The sequence below is a fragment of the Aethalodelphis obliquidens genome, unplaced genomic scaffold (genome assembly GCF_003676395.1).
Source record: "Aethalodelphis obliquidens isolate GAN/ISIS:26980383/991018 unplaced genomic scaffold, ASM367639v1 scaffold125, whole genome shotgun sequence".
NCBI classification, from domain to species: Eukaryota; Metazoa; Chordata; class Mammalia; order Artiodactyla; family Delphinidae; genus Aethalodelphis; species Aethalodelphis obliquidens.
Window position 1 is genome coordinate 1,616,304 of NW_020838069.1, and position 16,058 is coordinate 1,632,361.

The window sequence follows — 16,058 nt, forward strand, 5'->3', positions numbered from 1 at the left end:
GTAAACTTGACGGCGGGGCGCGGCTGGCTTGGTGGGGGCGGGGGCTTCTCCTTAAAGGAGCCGTCAGAGGGTGCCCTAGGGCCCCTCGGCTTCTCCCCTTCTGCAGGGTGAGAAGGGGCCAGGGTGAGGAGCCGCTGATGCCGGAGCTCTCGGTGGAGTGTGGGAAGGCAACCTGGTGTTTTGTGACGTCGCAGACCTCACGGGCCCAGAAGAGGCAGCGGCAAGTGTCAGTGGAAGGAAGGAGGGAGGTGGGAGTCCTAGGGTGGGAGGGGTCTGGAAGCGGCAGAGCTAGGCGGGGGTTTGGGGAGAGCAGTCTGGAACGTGCCCCGGCAGCTGTGCCTCTTGCTTGAATGCACCCCAGGACCTAGCCCCACGCCAGGGCTACTGTGCACCTGCCCAGCCAACTTCTGGGAAAGAGGGTGGACATTGCAGCCAGAGCCTGACCCCATCTGAGAGGTCCAGGGAAGGGCTCTGGCTCAGAGAAGTGGAGGGTCTCAAAGATGGGGAAACCCTGAGGGCGAAGACGGGATGGAGAGGCTCAGGGAGACTCTGGAGGCTGGAGAGGGAAGGGCAGCTCACCCGAGCTGGGGGTGAGAATCTGCTTTAGGCCCTTGGCTCTCCCCACTTGATTCCTCTTGGGTCTGAAGTCTGAGCTCACAGAATTTCTGTGTGTGACCAGCCCCTCCCACCCTCTGGGGTGGGGAGAGAGAGGTCAAGCAAAAAGCTGGGGCTGCTGGATCCAAGTAGGAGCAGCTCCCAAATCAGAAACTGAGGCGTCTGCCCAGCCCTGGGTCTCCCGGCTGCACTTATCCCTCTGAGAAGTGGGTTTCCAGAGTGTTTCAGAGTTGAAGGCAGTGATTGACGCTGCGGTTATAATATTTGCTCACCTGCATGTCCAGAGAGACTCACACACTTGTGCACAAACACGTACACACATGTGCAACACAAACACGTATGTACTTACAAAGTGTACACCCCAGACATGTACACACTGTGTAGACATGCATACAATGCCGTGTGTGCACACACGCATGCCACACCTACATGTGTAATACAACACACATGCCACATGGTTTCACATAGATATGTACACATATGCCTGCATACACACTACACACACACATACTCACTACAGAATACAGATACACAAAGGGATCCTTAGAAGCACATTCACACTCACAGACGCCCACACCATTGGCGCCAGCTCCAAATGTGCTTCTGTTCCTCTGTGGGCCCGTGGGTGCACAGCTACCTCCAGAGGCCTGACCCCCCTCCTGTTACCGGCACACCCATGACTGTCTTGTTTTGCTCATTGCACTTGGCACCACTGCAATGACTGCACCAATCTGAGTCCTTGTTGGTACTCTGCCCCCTCCTGCAGGAGGACCTTGTCTGTGTGCCCCACTGCCCCCAGCCCCAGTCCCAGGCTGGCATGACGTAGGCATGCAGAGTTTGTGAATTAATGCCTGTGGGTGTGTGTACATGAGGGCGGGTTACTGGGGAGGGTGACGTGGTGGGGCAGGCGCCTGCCAGTATGGGGTTGACCCCGATGGTGTGCCCAGCGTGGGTGTGTCTGTGATTGTGGCCAGGCAGGGCACCCTCCAAGGGAGAGGAGGACTTGCAAGTGGAATGCGACCCCCCAGCCTCTTTCCCCTAGGGGCTGTAATCTGATCCCTGGGGACTCCCCCCAGCCTCCCTCCCTAGCTCTCGCTGCAGCTCCTTCTCTTCCAGATCCGGGGCAGAGTCCAGGGTGGCTCAAGGCTCCTCCACACACGCCCGCTGAACCCTGAGCTCCCTGAGCTGCAGGGATGGGGCGGGCTGAGGCCGCCGCCATGATCCCAGGCCTGGCTCTGCTCTGGGTGGCAGTGCTGGGGGGTGCTGCCCCCAGCACGCCACGCCTTCGCCTCTCCTTCCAAGGTAGGTGCACCTGGCAGGCGGGAGGGCCCACCTCAGGGTGGGCAGGAAAGGGGCCCAGTGTGGGTAGGGGGCGTTGTGTTTGCTGTTGCACTGTGTGTGTGCCACCGGCTGGGTTGGATTGGGGGCACGCTCAGGCCATCTCCAATTAACCCTTTCCTGGCCTCAGTCCCCAAGCTCTCTGCCCACATTCTCCTCATGCTTTCCCAGGAAGCATGGCAACAGATCCTGCCTCTGTTCCATCCCCTGCTCCCAGGGAAGTTGAGGTGTGGGGACTGTTAGAGCCCCCTTCCCACACCCCCTACACAGGGTGGTTACTAGGCAGTGGTATCATACTGAACCTAGGCTGGTGGCAGAGAACCCTCAGCCTGACTTTGGGGTTGGGGTTCTGGCTGTCCCAACATGCAGGCCTACCCCAGAACCCTTGCCTCCCCGTGCACTCGCCTGGAGACACTACTTGTCTGAGGTTGCCCTAGAAGCTCCACCTCCTACCCCATGGGGGCAGGGGTGGGCTGCACTGCCCACCGTGGAAGCTCTGACCCTGGGTGGGCCTGTCCCCCTGAGTGTAAACTCACACGCGTGTAAATTCACATGTGTGTGGGCCAGGTCACATGTACAACCTTGGCCTGGAAGAAGCTCCTAGCATGACTGGCGAATCCTCAGTGGTGTCCCCGCCCCACAGAGCTCCAGGCCCAGCACGGTCTCCGGACCTTCAGGCTGGAGCGGACCTGCTGCTACGAAGCTCTGCTGCTGGATGAGGAGCGTGGGCGCCTGTTTGTGGGCGCTGAGAACCATGTGGCCTCCCTCAGCCTGGACAACATTAGCAAGCGGGCCAAGAAGGTGCCAGGGACCCCCAGCCTCAGCACCGCCCCGGGACCCCACTCCAGGCTTCCTGGAGGATGGGCCCCCTGAGTGGACGACACCCGCAGCATAGAGAACATCCTGAGTCCCTGACCTGTGTTCTCCCTCCCCCACCCTCCCCATAGCTGGCCTGGCCGGCCCCTGTGGAATGGCGAGAGGAGTGCAACTGGGCAGGGAAGGACATTGGCGTGAGTGTTGGCTGCCTGGGTGGGAGTGGGGAGGGTCAGCCCCTCACTCTAGAGATGGGCAGTGCTAAAACAGAAGCCTGCCTGTTCTGGCTATGATGGGGGCAGGAGGGTTGAGGTGGCTGAAGTCCAGAGGTAGTGAGTCAGGGTGGGGGCTATGTGATTCTTCTTGGAGGCCTCTGCGTCATGGGGGGCAATGCAGGCATGCTTCCCAATGAACCCATTCTGGTGAGAGGTGAGCCGGGCTGGTCACCAAGGGCACCTGAGCCCCTAGAGCCCATGTTAGTACTTGCCTGGGCTAATGCAGAAAAGAAGGGGTGGGAGTGCCACTGGTGAGCTGGGAGCCCTTAAGGCCACCTCCCTGGGGGAGGCCTCATTGTTCCTGCCCCTGCCCACGTGCGCGCTAGACTGAGTGCATGAACTTCGTGAAGTTGCTGCATGCCTACAACCGCACCCACTTGCTGGCCTGTGGCACAGGGGCCTTCCACCCAACCTGTGCATTTGTGGAGGTGGGCCAGCGGCTGGAGGTAAGGCTAGGTCTGGTGAGGGAGGGAGGTTGGGAGGGTAAGAAAGGGCCTACAGTAACAACTCCCCCCTGCCTCCCAGGAGCCCATGCTCCGGCTGGACCTTCGAAGGCTAGAGGATGGCAAGGGCAAGAGTCCTTATGACCCCAGGCATCGGGCTGCCTCCGTGCTGGTGGGTGAGTCCAAAGGCTGGGGCCCCAAGAGAGCTCCTGGAACCCCTCAGAGACTCTAGCGTCTCACAAAGTCCCAAGACCCTCCCTAGAGCCCCAGGGATCCCCCATAGCCTCACTGACTCCCCAAGAGCCCCCAGAGCTCCATAGTGCCCCCAACCCACCACAAGAGCCTTTGGTTTCACTAAGCAGCCTCGCCGTGTCTACAGGGGAAGAGCTGTACTCGGGAGTAGCCGCAGACCTCATGGGCCGGGACTTTACCATCTTCCGCAGCTTGGGTCATCGTCCAAGTCTCCGAACGGAACCACACGATTCCCGCTGGCTCAACGGTGAAAGACTGGTGGGACTGTTGGGAGGGGGCCCTCATCTCCAACAGAGCAGGTGCTGAGTAAGGCCCATAAAGGGAGTGAGCAGTGAGTGCTCACCAGGTAGCTACCCTGGGTCAAGCCCTGCACTAGGCACTGGGTCGCAGGGTGGACAAGATAGAACCCTCTTTGAGTTCACAGACCTCAGATCTAATACACAATAAGATCAGTTCCAATGGCCAGGAGATATAATGAGAGAATGGAGAGGAAGGGAAAAGGAGACTAGGCAGCGGTGGTGGTGGTGGGAGGGTTGGGGAAAGGAAGATACCCTGCTGAGAAAAGGTATGCGCTAATGCCCAAAACACAGCAGGATTGCGGGAAGAGCATTCCAAGCAGAGGGAATAATTAGTGCAAAGACCCTGGGGGCAGGAACAAGCCAAGGAACAGACTCATGAAGGGAGCAATGATAAGGGGTCTGGACTGTCAGCACAGGGTAGGGCCAGGGTAGATTATTCTAAGAGTGATGAGACCTAGCAGAGTATTTGAAGCAGGAGTGGGGGCATCTACTTCCTGCTAGAGAGGAAGATTCATGAGTGAAGGTAAAACCAGGTACCCCACATCCCTCCTTTCTTGGCCCACTGGCATAGAGAACTGCCAGGGGAGAGGCGAGAGGCCCACCACTGGCCAGGGTCTGCTTGCCTGTGGGCCCAGGTAGCCATGGTCTCTGCTGCCCTCTCGTGGCTTCTTCTTGACTCGCAGGCCCTCTTTCTTTCGATTGTGTCCTCGGGGAGCACCATCTGAACTTGGTCCCAGAGGCTGGGTGGTCAGCTGCTGCCCTGAGGGCTTCTGCCGGCACGAAAGAAAGGGGAGGCAGTGCCTGGGCCTCCTAGCAGGGGGCAGGGCCAGGACCTTGCTGACCCCACGCCTCCTGCTGTGGTCAGAGCCCAAGTTCGTCAAGGTCTTTTGGATCCCGGAGAGTGAGAACCCGGACGACGACAAGATCTACTTCTTCTTCCGTGAGTCGGCAGTGGAGGCCACGCCGGCCCTGGGACGCCTGTCTGTGTCCCGCGTTGGCCAGATCTGCAGGGTGAGGAGTCCCTGGGCCACATTCGGTGATCCTGCCACCGCCCCTTTGCCTGTCTGTTGGGGCCTCGCCCTCATCCCCTCCTACTGGCCCCGCAGAACGACGTGGGTGGCCAGCGCAGCCTGGTCAACAAGTGGACTACGTTCCTGAAGGCGCGGCTGGTGTGCTCAGTGCCCGGTGCTGAGGGCGATACGAACTTTGACCAGCTCCGTAAGTGCCAATAATGGAGGATGGGGTGTGGGGAGGGGGCGCAGGGGCGCAGACCCTGAGCCTGGCTGTGCACCCTCCCCCAACTTGGTCCCTTCCCTGCAGAGGACGTGTTCCTGCTGTCCTCGCGGGATCGCTGGACCCCGCTGCTCTATGCTGTCTTCTCCACGACCAGGTGAGGTGTGGGAGGTAGTGGGGCAAGGCTGGCTAGGCCCCACTTGAGCCCCTTACTCCACTTACATCTTCACCTGCAGCAGCATCTTCCAGGGCTCCGCAGTGTGCGTGTACAGCATGAATGATGTGCGCCGGGCTTTCCTGGGACCCTTTGCACACAAGGAGGGGCCCGTGCACCAGTGGGTGTCCTACCAGGGCCGTGTCCCCTACCCCCGACCTGGCATGGTGCGTAGCCCAGGGACTCCCACTACAACCCACTTAAAGCTTCAGGGGTGGAGAATTTGGCCTGGGGTTTTCTTGGTGAATGTTGTGTCTTCTTTTTTTTATGGGTGGGAAAACATCATCTTCATTAGACAGGGCTCCTCAGGGGAAGGCCATGTTTCCCCCTCAGACCCCCAAAGGCAAGGCTGGAGCTCCTCTTTCAGATTCCCAGGGCAGGGCTCTGTCCAACACCCGCCCCCTGTGCGTGCGCGCGCACACACACACTCACACATGCTCCAGGTTCCGGGAGGTGTCCTGTGGAGGGCTGCCCACCAGGCCTTCATATCCACATCCTTGTCATGCCTCCTTCCCACCCCCCAGTGCCCCAGCAAGACCTTTGGCACCTTCAGTTCCACCAAGGACTTTCCTGATGATGTCATCCAGTTTGCCCGGAACCACCCCCTCATGTACAATTCGGTCCTGCCCATGGGGGGGCGCCCCCTCTTCCAACAAGTGGGTGCCGGGTACACCTTCACCCAGATCACTGCGGACCGTGTAGCAGCTGTTGACGGATACTATGACGTCCTCTTCATTGGCACAGGTCAGGGTCCTGCCACGACCACCCACAAGACCCAGCTCAGGCTCTTTGGCCTGTTAGTGGAATCTCCCCGTTCAGTCCCATCTCCATATTTTTCCGGGGGCTGTGCCCCCATCTCCTTCTGGATGCTGCTCTGATTGCTCCAACCCACATTCTTCACCATCCCAACCATGCGGAGGGTGGAGGCCTCAGAGGTGAGGAGACCCCTGGCCCTGGCTGTCAGGCAACACAAGGAGTCACTCAGCCTTCTCATCCCTGCAGATGCTGGCACGGTGCTGAAGGTGATCTCCGTCCCCAAGGGTGGCCGGCCTAATGCTGAGGGGCTGCTCCTGGAGGAGCTGCACATGTTTGAGGTGAGGCCTAGCCCCCATTGCCTGGGGTACCCCCACCCCACGGAGCTCTGATCCCAGCACCCCTCCTCCCTCTCAGGACTCAGCTGCTGTCACCAGCATGCAAATCTCCTCCAAGAGGGTAAGTGACCAGAAGGCTTGCGGGCGGAATGGACCCAGCCTCTTCCCAGGTGCCCCCACCCCCATTCTTCTCTTGGTAATTACAAGCCCCGGTTTCGAGTACAGGCTCTGCCTTCACTAGACTGTGGGACCTGAGACCTCAGTGTTCCCTTTTGTCAAATGGGGGAAGGGATCCCTGACCTATGGGAGGCAGGCACGGGGCCACCCAAGGTCAGCCTGGAGCCCCTTGTACCCCTAGCACCAACTGTACGTAGCCTCTCGGAGCGGGGTGGCCCAGATCCCGTTGCACCGCTGCGCTGCCCACGGCCGCGCCTGTGCCGAATGCTGTTTGGCACGTGACCCTTACTGCGCCTGGGATGGGGCCGCGTGCACGCGCTTCCAGCCCAGTGCCAAGAGGTGGGTAGGATCAGGGGCGGGCTGCCTGGAGGGAGTCTTTATCTGCCCCTGGCTAAAAGAAGGGCTCACGGAGGCTCTAATGTCCCCTCTCCCCAGGAGGTTCCGACGGCAGGATGTAAAGAACGGTGACCCCAGCACACTGTGCACCGGGGGTGAGTGTCCCAGCTGCTCTCACCCCCCATCCCTTAAAGACTGCCCCACCCTGCCCTGCCTTGTCTGAATCTGACATTCCCTTTGCCCCCAGACTCATCCCATCCTGCGCTGCTGGAGCGGAAGGTGTTCGGTGTGGAGGGAGGTAGCGCCTTCCTGGAGTGTGAGCCCCGCTCGCTGCAGGCGCGCGTGGAGTGGACCTTCCAGCGCGCGGGGGAGGCGGCCTACACTCAGGTGAGCCTCCCCTCACTCCCCTCCCAACCAGGCCCTTGTTCCGACTCCTACGTCCAGGAAGTGCGCGCCCTGATTAATGAGGCCCTTGGCCTGCTCCGCACATCTAGATGCGATCCAGCTCTGCCCAGTGAGTCTCCGCCCAACCAGACCCCTAACGCCCAGTTTGGCCCCTTGCCTGCACTCCGCATCCTGGTGAGGCCCCATTCCTCTAACTAGGCGCCTGACGCCCGCGCCCCAGCCCAGTCCGAACGAAGCCCCGCCCTTTCTCCGCCCACTGGGGAGGGTCTCTGACGCGCCCCCACGTTCAGGCGAGCCCCGCCCTGTTCCCTAACGTCAGCCTCACGCTGATCCGGCCTGCAGGTGCCCGCAGAGGAGCGAGCCGAACGCACGATGCGGGGCCTGCTGCTTCGCTGGTTGCGGCGTGGGGACTCAGGCGTGTACCTGTGCGCAGCCGTGGAGCAGGGCTTTTCGCAGCCAATGCGTCGCCTGGCGCTGCACGTGCTGAGTGCTGCGCAGGCTGAAAGGCTGGCCCGGACCGAGGATGCTGCGCCCGTTGCGCCGCCGGGCCCCAAGCTCTGGTACCGGGACTTCCTGCAGCTGGTGGAGCCGGGCGGCGGTGGTACGAACTCCCTGCGAATGTGTCGTCCGCAGCCCGCGCCGCGCCCACCGCCTCCCGAGTCGCGGAGGAAGGGCCGCAACCGGAGGACACACGCCCCAGAACTGCGTGCTGAGCGGGGGCCGCGCAGCGCAGCGCACTGGTGACTCGGCCGTCCCCACACTGGGGACTGGGGAGGTGGCAGCAGCAGAGAGAGGGGGCGGTCAGACCCTGGGAAGCAGCTAGGGCCCCGGCACACAGCGGTTCCTGGTGGAGGGAAGACACCGACCCGACAGGCCCTGGCCAACAGGCAGCCATGCCGGCTTATTTATTAACAGAGAATAATCCTTGAATGCAACCCCGATTGGGGCGGCCCAGGCTGCGCACAGGGTCCAGCTGGTCAGGAGGAGGCAGAGAAGCAGGGTCCCCGAGCAACGACCTGGGTGGGGGAGGTGCCCAGAATGCCCACCCTGGGGGAAGCGCCACCTCTTTGGGCAGTGAGCAGAAAGCTGTGAACAGGCTGGGGTGGGGGTGGGGGTGGGGCAGGCCGACTGTACTAATGCAATAAACATGTTATCAGCTGAAGCTGGAACGGCCCCATCAGACAGCCGCTGGTCTTAGTGTTACTGACCCAGGTTCTTGGACTCTTTAATCAATAGAAGTTGGTAAGAGGCCAGAGGAGAAATTCGGGCAAGGCTTTATTGGGGCTCATGCTGCAGAACAAGAGAGTGAAAATAAGAAACAGGTGCCCAACAAGCAACAGGTGCCCTTGCTTGCTTGCTGGGGGAACAAGGGTTTGGGGGAGGGTGGCTCCGAGCTGGTTCCTTAAATGGAGTGAGAGTAGGGGCACATCCATGAGTCAGGCCAGAGGGGTGACTTAGGTGGTCTGCCCACCCTCTTGGTGGTGTCGTGGGCAGGAATCCTGAGTAGTCCCCTGCTTTTGCTCCCAACACCTCAGAAGTGGCAGTTGGGTTTTTGGTTTTTTTTGCGTCTTGCTCATAATTTGCCCCAGTTGCAGGTGTGTGTGGTTATTTTTACTCCCTTAGAGTTTCTTGTATTCTGTTGCTCCAGGAGATGTTTGTCCAGGTGTAAGCACTGCAGCAAAGGGTCTCAGGTCCCAGCCTGTCTCATTCCCCCCTGAGGGATTCTACACCCTTTATTTTTAAGGATTAAGGGACCAGAGGTCTTCTTCTGAAATGTCTTCCTGCTGGATAGGGGCTGCAGATCCTAACCTACCCTATAGGTATAGAAGTCCCTTGCTGACTGTTCTAGGGACCTGGGTTACCCTTGGCTGGAGTGGGTTGAAATCCTTGAGCCATCATGAGCCTTCCTTGAAACTGTTGAAGCCTAGAAAACACAAACTTAACCAAAAGCTTAAACAGACAAGGGCCAAAAAGGAGAAGAACAGTAATAGCCACAAGAGAGCCTAGAAAGGGAAGGAATCAGGTTAACTTTGGGAGGGCTTCCCTAACTGCTGACCAGATGACGGAGGCGGTATCACCCCTGCCAAAATTGTGAAGCCATTCTGCTTGGGTGTATATTTCTTTACTATTAACTTCTGTCTGTCCTGTGACACTGATTTAGGTGCAGCAGGAAGTAATAGTTATCCCACAGATTCTGCCTTGTTCTGTCAGAAGGTAATCAAGAGCTAGATGATTATCAAGAGCTGCATTAACCAAAGTAACGAGAGGTCTTAAGTCCTGTTAAGGTGTGCCCTGTCTGTTCTGTCACATAACCAAGCTGTCTGGTGAGATTTCTCAGTGTTGCTTCATGATAAGGGAAGCCTCCCCATGGAGCTGCCAGTCCTATGGCCAGCCCTGCCCCTGCTAAGATCATTCCTAGTGCTCTCTGGGTTTGGTGGTGACCTAGAGTGGTCCTGTTATAGATCACAATCCCTCTTAGCCCTATAATCCTTATAGTGCACTCTCCTATGAAATGGACATTATCAGTGCAGTTATAGGCCATACCTTGGTTGGAAAAGGACAGGGTCTGGCCATAATTTTCTAACATATGATGGTTTGGATGTCTACAGAGGAAAACAAACCCTTCAGGGGTGCAGGCCGGAATGTGTGTCTCACCGTGGTTAAGATTTGATAGTCCATGAAGGACATAGCTGTTGCTACTACCTGTTCAACTAGGGGAGGACGGCAAACTGTTGTTGGTAATTTAGATCATATGATGTTATAAGAATCTCTCTCTCTCTTTTATTTTTTTTTGGCTGTGTGGGATCTCAGTTCCCCAACCAGATACTGAACCCGGGCCACAGCAGTGAAAGACTGGAATCCTAACCACTAGGCCACCAGAGAACTCCTGCAAAGCTCTTGTTAATGCAGTTAGCTCAGCATTGTGGGCCGATGTCTGTGGTGGCAAGGCCTTGGTTTCTATGACTTCATCTAGACCAACTATGGCATACCCTGCCTTCCGAGTTCCCATCTCTATAACACTGCTCCTGTGAGTAAACCATTTGACCTCAGGGCTGTCAAGAGGTTCATCTAGAAGATCAGACCTGCTGGAGTAAGTTTGTTCTATGATCTCTACACAGTGATGCAGTAAATCTCTACTCTCGACAACTGGAAGTAGGGTTGCCGGGTTCAGGGTTTGGCACACCTGTATGTCAGGGGTGTCCATGAGGAGAGCCTGATATCTTGTCAGTCTTCCTCCAGTCAACCAGTGATGTCCTTTGACGTCCAGCACAGATTGTACTTGACGAGGGGTTAATACATCTATAAGTGTTGTCCCAGGTTGAGCTTGGAAGCCTCATTAACTAAGAGGCCTGTGGCTGATATTGCCCGCAGGTAGCTGGGCCATCCCAGGGTTATTGAGTCCAGATGTTTTGAAAAGTAAGCCACTGGTCTCTGATCTGGTCCCACATCTGATGCCAGCTTTTGGGTCAGGACTCCTAGCGCTATCCCTGACTTCTCATGAGCATATACGGTAAAGGGCTTGTTCAAATTTGGAAGTCCCAGTGCTAGTGTTCTGTTTAACTCAGCCTTTAGAGTCTCAAAGTCCCATTGGTGGTCCCTATTCTGGTGAAGGAGTTCCCTTTCTTTTCCCTTTAGAGCCTTATAGGGACTTCCCTGGTGGTCCAGTGGTTAAGACTCTGTGCTTCCACTACAGGGGGTATGGGTTCTATGCCTGGTTAGGGAACTAGGATCCCACATGCCCTGCGGTGAGGCCAAGGAACACACACACACACACACACACACACACACACACACACACACACACACACACACACACACCCCAAAAACAAAAACGATTATCTAGAGCCTTATATAGGGGTTTGGCTCTAACGCCATAATTTGGAATTCAGATATGACAGAACCCAGCCATCCTGAGAAAGCCTTGGAGTTGCCTCTTTGTGGTTGGAGATGGTAATGCACTAATTGCTATTCTTCAGTCTATGCCCAGGGCTCGTGCCTCTGGGGTTAAAACAAATCCTAAACACTGAACCTGTTGCTGTGAGATGTGAGCCAAGTTTGGGGAGACTTTATATCCCCTTTTTACCAGAAGATTTGGGACCTTAACGGTATTTTGATCTGAATCTTGTTTTGTCTCACTACTTATTAATAAATCATCAATATATTGTGGCAGAGTTCCCTTTTCAAGGCTTAGTTCTCAGTTCCCATGCCAACCCATTTCCAAAAAGAGGGGTGCTATCCCAAAAACCCTGTGGAAGCACTGTCCAAGTATATTGGGTAGCCTCCAGGGTGTCAGGATCCCTCCATTTAAAGGCAAAAAAGGTATTGAGAGTCTGGATGTAGGCGAATATAGAAAAATGCATCTTTGAGGTCCACAACAGAAATATCGAGTGCTCCCTGGCACTTGAGTGAGGAGGGTGAATGGGTTTGGCACCACTGGGTGAATAGGGATGATTGCCTCATTTACTGCTCGTAAGTCTTACATAAGCCAATATTCCCCATTAGGCTTCTGAACAGGGAGAACTGGGGTGTTGCAAGGGGATTGGTAGGGCCTAATGGGTCCATGTTTTAGGAATTTGGTGAGCAGTGGTTGGATCCCCCTCAGGGCTTTGGGCTGTAAAGAATATTGTCTCTTCCAGGGGTATTTTTCCCCGGGCCTTAATCTTATCTTTATCAGGGGAACATGTTTTGTCTTTCCTAACACCGAGGCATCCCACACTACAGGATTTACCTGTTGTCTAATTTTGGGGGGAATGTTTTGAGGAGTATTTTGATGAGTAGCAGATGGGTCATCTGGAGCTACTAATAGATGCATTTTCTGTTTGAATTTTTTACCTTCTTGGACTTCATCCTGTTCTAAGAATGTACTAGCTCCTCCTGAGGAGGAGGACAGGGCATTCTGGCATATACAAAAAGCCTTGAGTAATAATAATGGGCCTGATTCGGTAGGCAAAGGGAGATGTAAATCGCCTTACCTTTGGCTGTCCATCAACTTCCGTCGCATTACAGTCAGGGTTGGAGAGGGGACCAGCCAGCCAAGGCAGAACAGAGTAGGTGGCTCCAGTGTCTACAGGAAATTCAGTTTTTCCTACTGGCCATGTCGGGGGTGACCCAAGGCTCCGCTGGAGTAATGAGAATGGATCTAGTGAGATCTGGAGCCAGGCAGGCGCTTGGGTCAGTCGGTATGTGGGAATCTCTTATCCGAGAGCTTTGCAAGGAACTGGGGTGGGTCGGGGGTGTTTTTTTGGTGTCCCACAGGAGGACGCTAGGACATCCCCCCTTCCAGTGCTCCTCCTTCAGACAAAAGACACACTGGTTTTAGTCCAGGTGGCTTCTCGGCTGTTTGTCTGGTCTTCTCAGCCGTCGAGGGTCCCCTCAATGTGTCAGGTAAATCAGAGTAGCCAAAAGCTGCGTTTTCTTGATTAGCTTCCCATCCTGATAGGCCTCCCGTATTAAGTCTTGGTTATTATAGACCTTGAAGGCCTCCTCTACCAAGGTTGACAACGGGATTTGGGACCCAGCCTCAAGCTTTTGAAATTTTCTCTTGCTATCAGGAGCGGACTGCATGATCAAATGCATGGCCAGTAGTGGTGTCCCTTCTACAGACTCAGGGTCTGTATTGATGTACTTCCTGAATGCCTCTGAAACCCAGCTCAGGAACACTGCTTTTACCTTTTTTCTGTGTAACTTTTTTTTTTTTAATTTTTTTTTTTTTACTTACAGTGTTGTGTTAGTTTCAGGTGTACAGAGAAGTGATTCGGTAATACATAAACATATATTCATTCTTTTGCAGATTCTTTTGTCATATTGGTTACTACCGAATATTGAGTAGAGTTCCCTGTGCTATACAGTAGTAGGTCCTTGTTGATATCTATTTTATATACAGTAGTATGTTCATGGTTTTCCTGTTGTTTTATTTTTTCGCACCGTGGGTATCTTAGTTCCCCAGCCAGGGATGGAACCCGTGCCCACTGCAATGGGAGCATGGAGTCTTAACCACTGGACTGCCAGGGAAGTTCCAGTAGTGTGCGTACGTTAATCCCAACTCCTAATTTATCCCTCCCCTCCACATTTACGCCCCACCCCAGGGAATCGCAAGTCTGCATTCAGACTGTGAGTCTGTTTCTGTTTTGCAAATAAGTTTATTTGTATCACTTTAAAAAATTAGAGTCCACGTATGAGTGATGTCATATGATGTTTGTTTTTCTCTTTCTGACTTATTTCACTTAGAATGTTAATCTCTAGGTCCATCCATGTTGGTGCAAATGCATTATTTCCTTTTTTTTTATGCCTGAATAATTTTCCATTGTATCTATGCACCAATCTTTTTTTTTTGTTTTTTCTTTGCCCACTAGGCTTGTGGGATCTTAGTTCCTGACCAGGGATTGAACCTGTGCCCTTGGTAGTGAGAGTGCAGACTCCTAACCCCTGGACAGCCAGGGAATTCCCACGTACCACACCTTCTTTATGCATTCGTCTGTCGATGGATCTGTGTAACTTCCTGGACTGTATAATTTACAGTTTTCACTATATACCTTTTCACTCCTTCTGATAAACAAATAATATAATGTTTCATCTTAGCCTGGCCTACACGATCCTCATAGTCCCAGTGTGGGTGTGATCTGGGATTGTGTTACCACTCACTTGATAACTTTGGTGGTGTAGATTGGTGGCCAGTAGGCCATCTGTGTGTTTTTTGGCCATTTTCAGTATATGCTCCTTTTCATCCGGGGGCAACAGTGGGCCAGAATAACTATGATGTCCTGCCAGGTCAGGGAGAGTGTTAATCCCAGCCTGATAAGTTTGTCCCTAAGCTTTTCAGGGTTCTCTGAGAACCTGCCAAATCGCTCCTTACAGGTTTCTAGGTCCCCCAGTGAGAAGGGAACACGCACTCTAGTAATTCCTCTGTTTTCCTGGAGCGGGTAAAAGCCTGGTGGGGCAAAAGCGCGGGCTAAATTTGAACCTGATCAGAGCCCCATTGGGGAAAGCCCCGGGGGTACTGATTTTGAGGTTTCTGATTTGACAGGGTAAGGTGTGGGGCCTGGGGCTGAAGGAGATGGTGAAGGGGAAGAAATGGGGGACTGAAAATGAGGCTCGATGTGCTGTCGGCTACTGGGCGGTTGAAAGGGGATCCGTGAGAAGGTCTGGCTTCACACCTTTAGGGGGAAACCTGGAAATAGAAACTAAACACACACAACAAGAATCCCTCAGACCTTAATCTTGATAAAGTTTTATAAAGTCCTGTACATACGGGACTTTCCCCATTTTGGGGACTGTTTACAAAACAGGTCCAGTAGTAAAATGGTGTTAAAGATAAGGGATTCATTCTCTGACCACTTCTGATGGTCATCCAAAGCATGTAGGGGCCAGGCTGTGTTGCAAGAAAAAATCAGCTTATTCCTTTTTTTTTCTTTAATTAAAAAAAATTTTATACTGGAGTATAGTTGATTTATACTGTTGTGTTAGTTTCAGTTGTACATCTAAATGATTCAGTTATGTATATATAAGTATCCATTCTTTTTCAGATTCTTTTGCCATATAAGTGATTAATTACAGAATATTGAGTAGAGTTCCTTGTGCTGTATATTAGTAGGTCCCTGTAGATTATTTTTTTAACAATGGAAGACACTTTATTATTATTTTTTAAAAATATCTTTAAATTTATTTGTTTATTTATTTATTTTTGGCTGTGTTGGGTCTTCGTTTCTGTGTGAGGGCTTTCTCTAGTTGCGGCGAGCGGGGGCCACTCTTTGTCGCGGTGCGCGGACCTCTCACTGTCGCGGCCTCTCTTGTTGCGGAGCACAAGCTCCAGACCTGCAGGCTCAGTAGTTGTGGCTCACGGGCCTAGTTGCTCCGCGGCATGTGGGATCTTCCCAGACCAGAGCTCGAACCTGTGTCCCCTGCATTGGCCGGCAGATTCTCAACCACTGGGCCACCAGGGAATCCCTATTATTTTTTTAAAACATCTCTCAACATTTCAACTCTGGGTAGAAATCAAACGCATAGATTATTTTATAAACAGTTGTGTGTATACTTAAATCCCAAACTCCTAATTTATCCCTCACCTGCATGTTTCTTCCTGACCCATCCCCAGCAAGCACAAGTTGGCTTTCTTCTTTTTTTTAAATTAATTAATTATTTATTATATGGCTGCATTGGGTCTTAGTTACGGCTCGGGGGCTTAGTGGCCCCTCGGGTGTGGGATCTTAGATCCCCGTCCAGGGATCAAAACAACGTCCCCTGCATTGTAAGGCAGATTCTTAACTACTGGATCACCAGGGAAATTCCACAAGTTGGCTTTCTCGTCTGTGACTCTGTTTGTGTTCTCCAAATAAGTTCATTTGTATCGTGCTGTTTTCTTTTAATCCACACCTAAGTGACATCCTATGATATTTGTCGATCTCTGTGAGTCTGTCACTGTTTCGTGAATCAGTTCATTTGTACCATATTTTAATTCCACATATGTCATATCCCATGATATTTGTCAGCCTCCTTCCGACTTGATTTTACTTAGTTAGATCGTCTCGAGGTCCTTCTGTGTTGCTGCACATGGCAGTATTTCCTTCTTT

At 53.8% G+C, this 16,058-nt stretch overlaps 1 protein-coding gene across 4 annotated transcripts; it reads left to right on the forward strand.

The window, feature by feature from the left end:
* Nucleotides 1-286: 286 nt before the first annotated feature.
* SEMA3B (semaphorin 3B) lies at nucleotides 287-8,678 on the forward strand. Of its 4 annotated transcripts, none has more exons than XM_027098630.1 (17): nucleotides 287-1,917; nucleotides 2,597-2,754; nucleotides 2,901-2,963; nucleotides 3,368-3,487; nucleotides 3,567-3,660; nucleotides 3,864-3,983; nucleotides 4,901-5,046; nucleotides 5,142-5,253; nucleotides 5,356-5,425; nucleotides 5,508-5,649; nucleotides 6,007-6,226; nucleotides 6,485-6,576; nucleotides 6,653-6,694; nucleotides 6,932-7,089; nucleotides 7,186-7,241; nucleotides 7,334-7,473; nucleotides 7,834-8,678. In XM_027098630.1, the coding sequence occupies exons 1-17, from the start codon at nucleotides 1,809-1,811 to the stop codon at nucleotides 8,233-8,235; spliced, it is 2,244 nt and encodes a 747-aa protein (XP_026954431.1). In that variant the 5' UTR covers nucleotides 287-1,808; the 3' UTR covers nucleotides 8,236-8,678. The 4 variants fall into 4 exon arrangements, with proteins under 4 accessions (XP_026954431.1, XP_026954430.1, XP_026954432.1 ...); XM_027098629.1 differs by having other exon boundaries at nucleotides 288-1,917; nucleotides 5,505-5,649; XM_027098631.1 differs by lacking the exon at nucleotides 2,597-2,754 and having other exon boundaries at nucleotides 1,812-1,917; nucleotides 5,505-5,649; nucleotides 7,834-8,593.
* The last annotated feature ends 7,380 nt before the right edge of the window (nucleotides 8,679-16,058 follow it).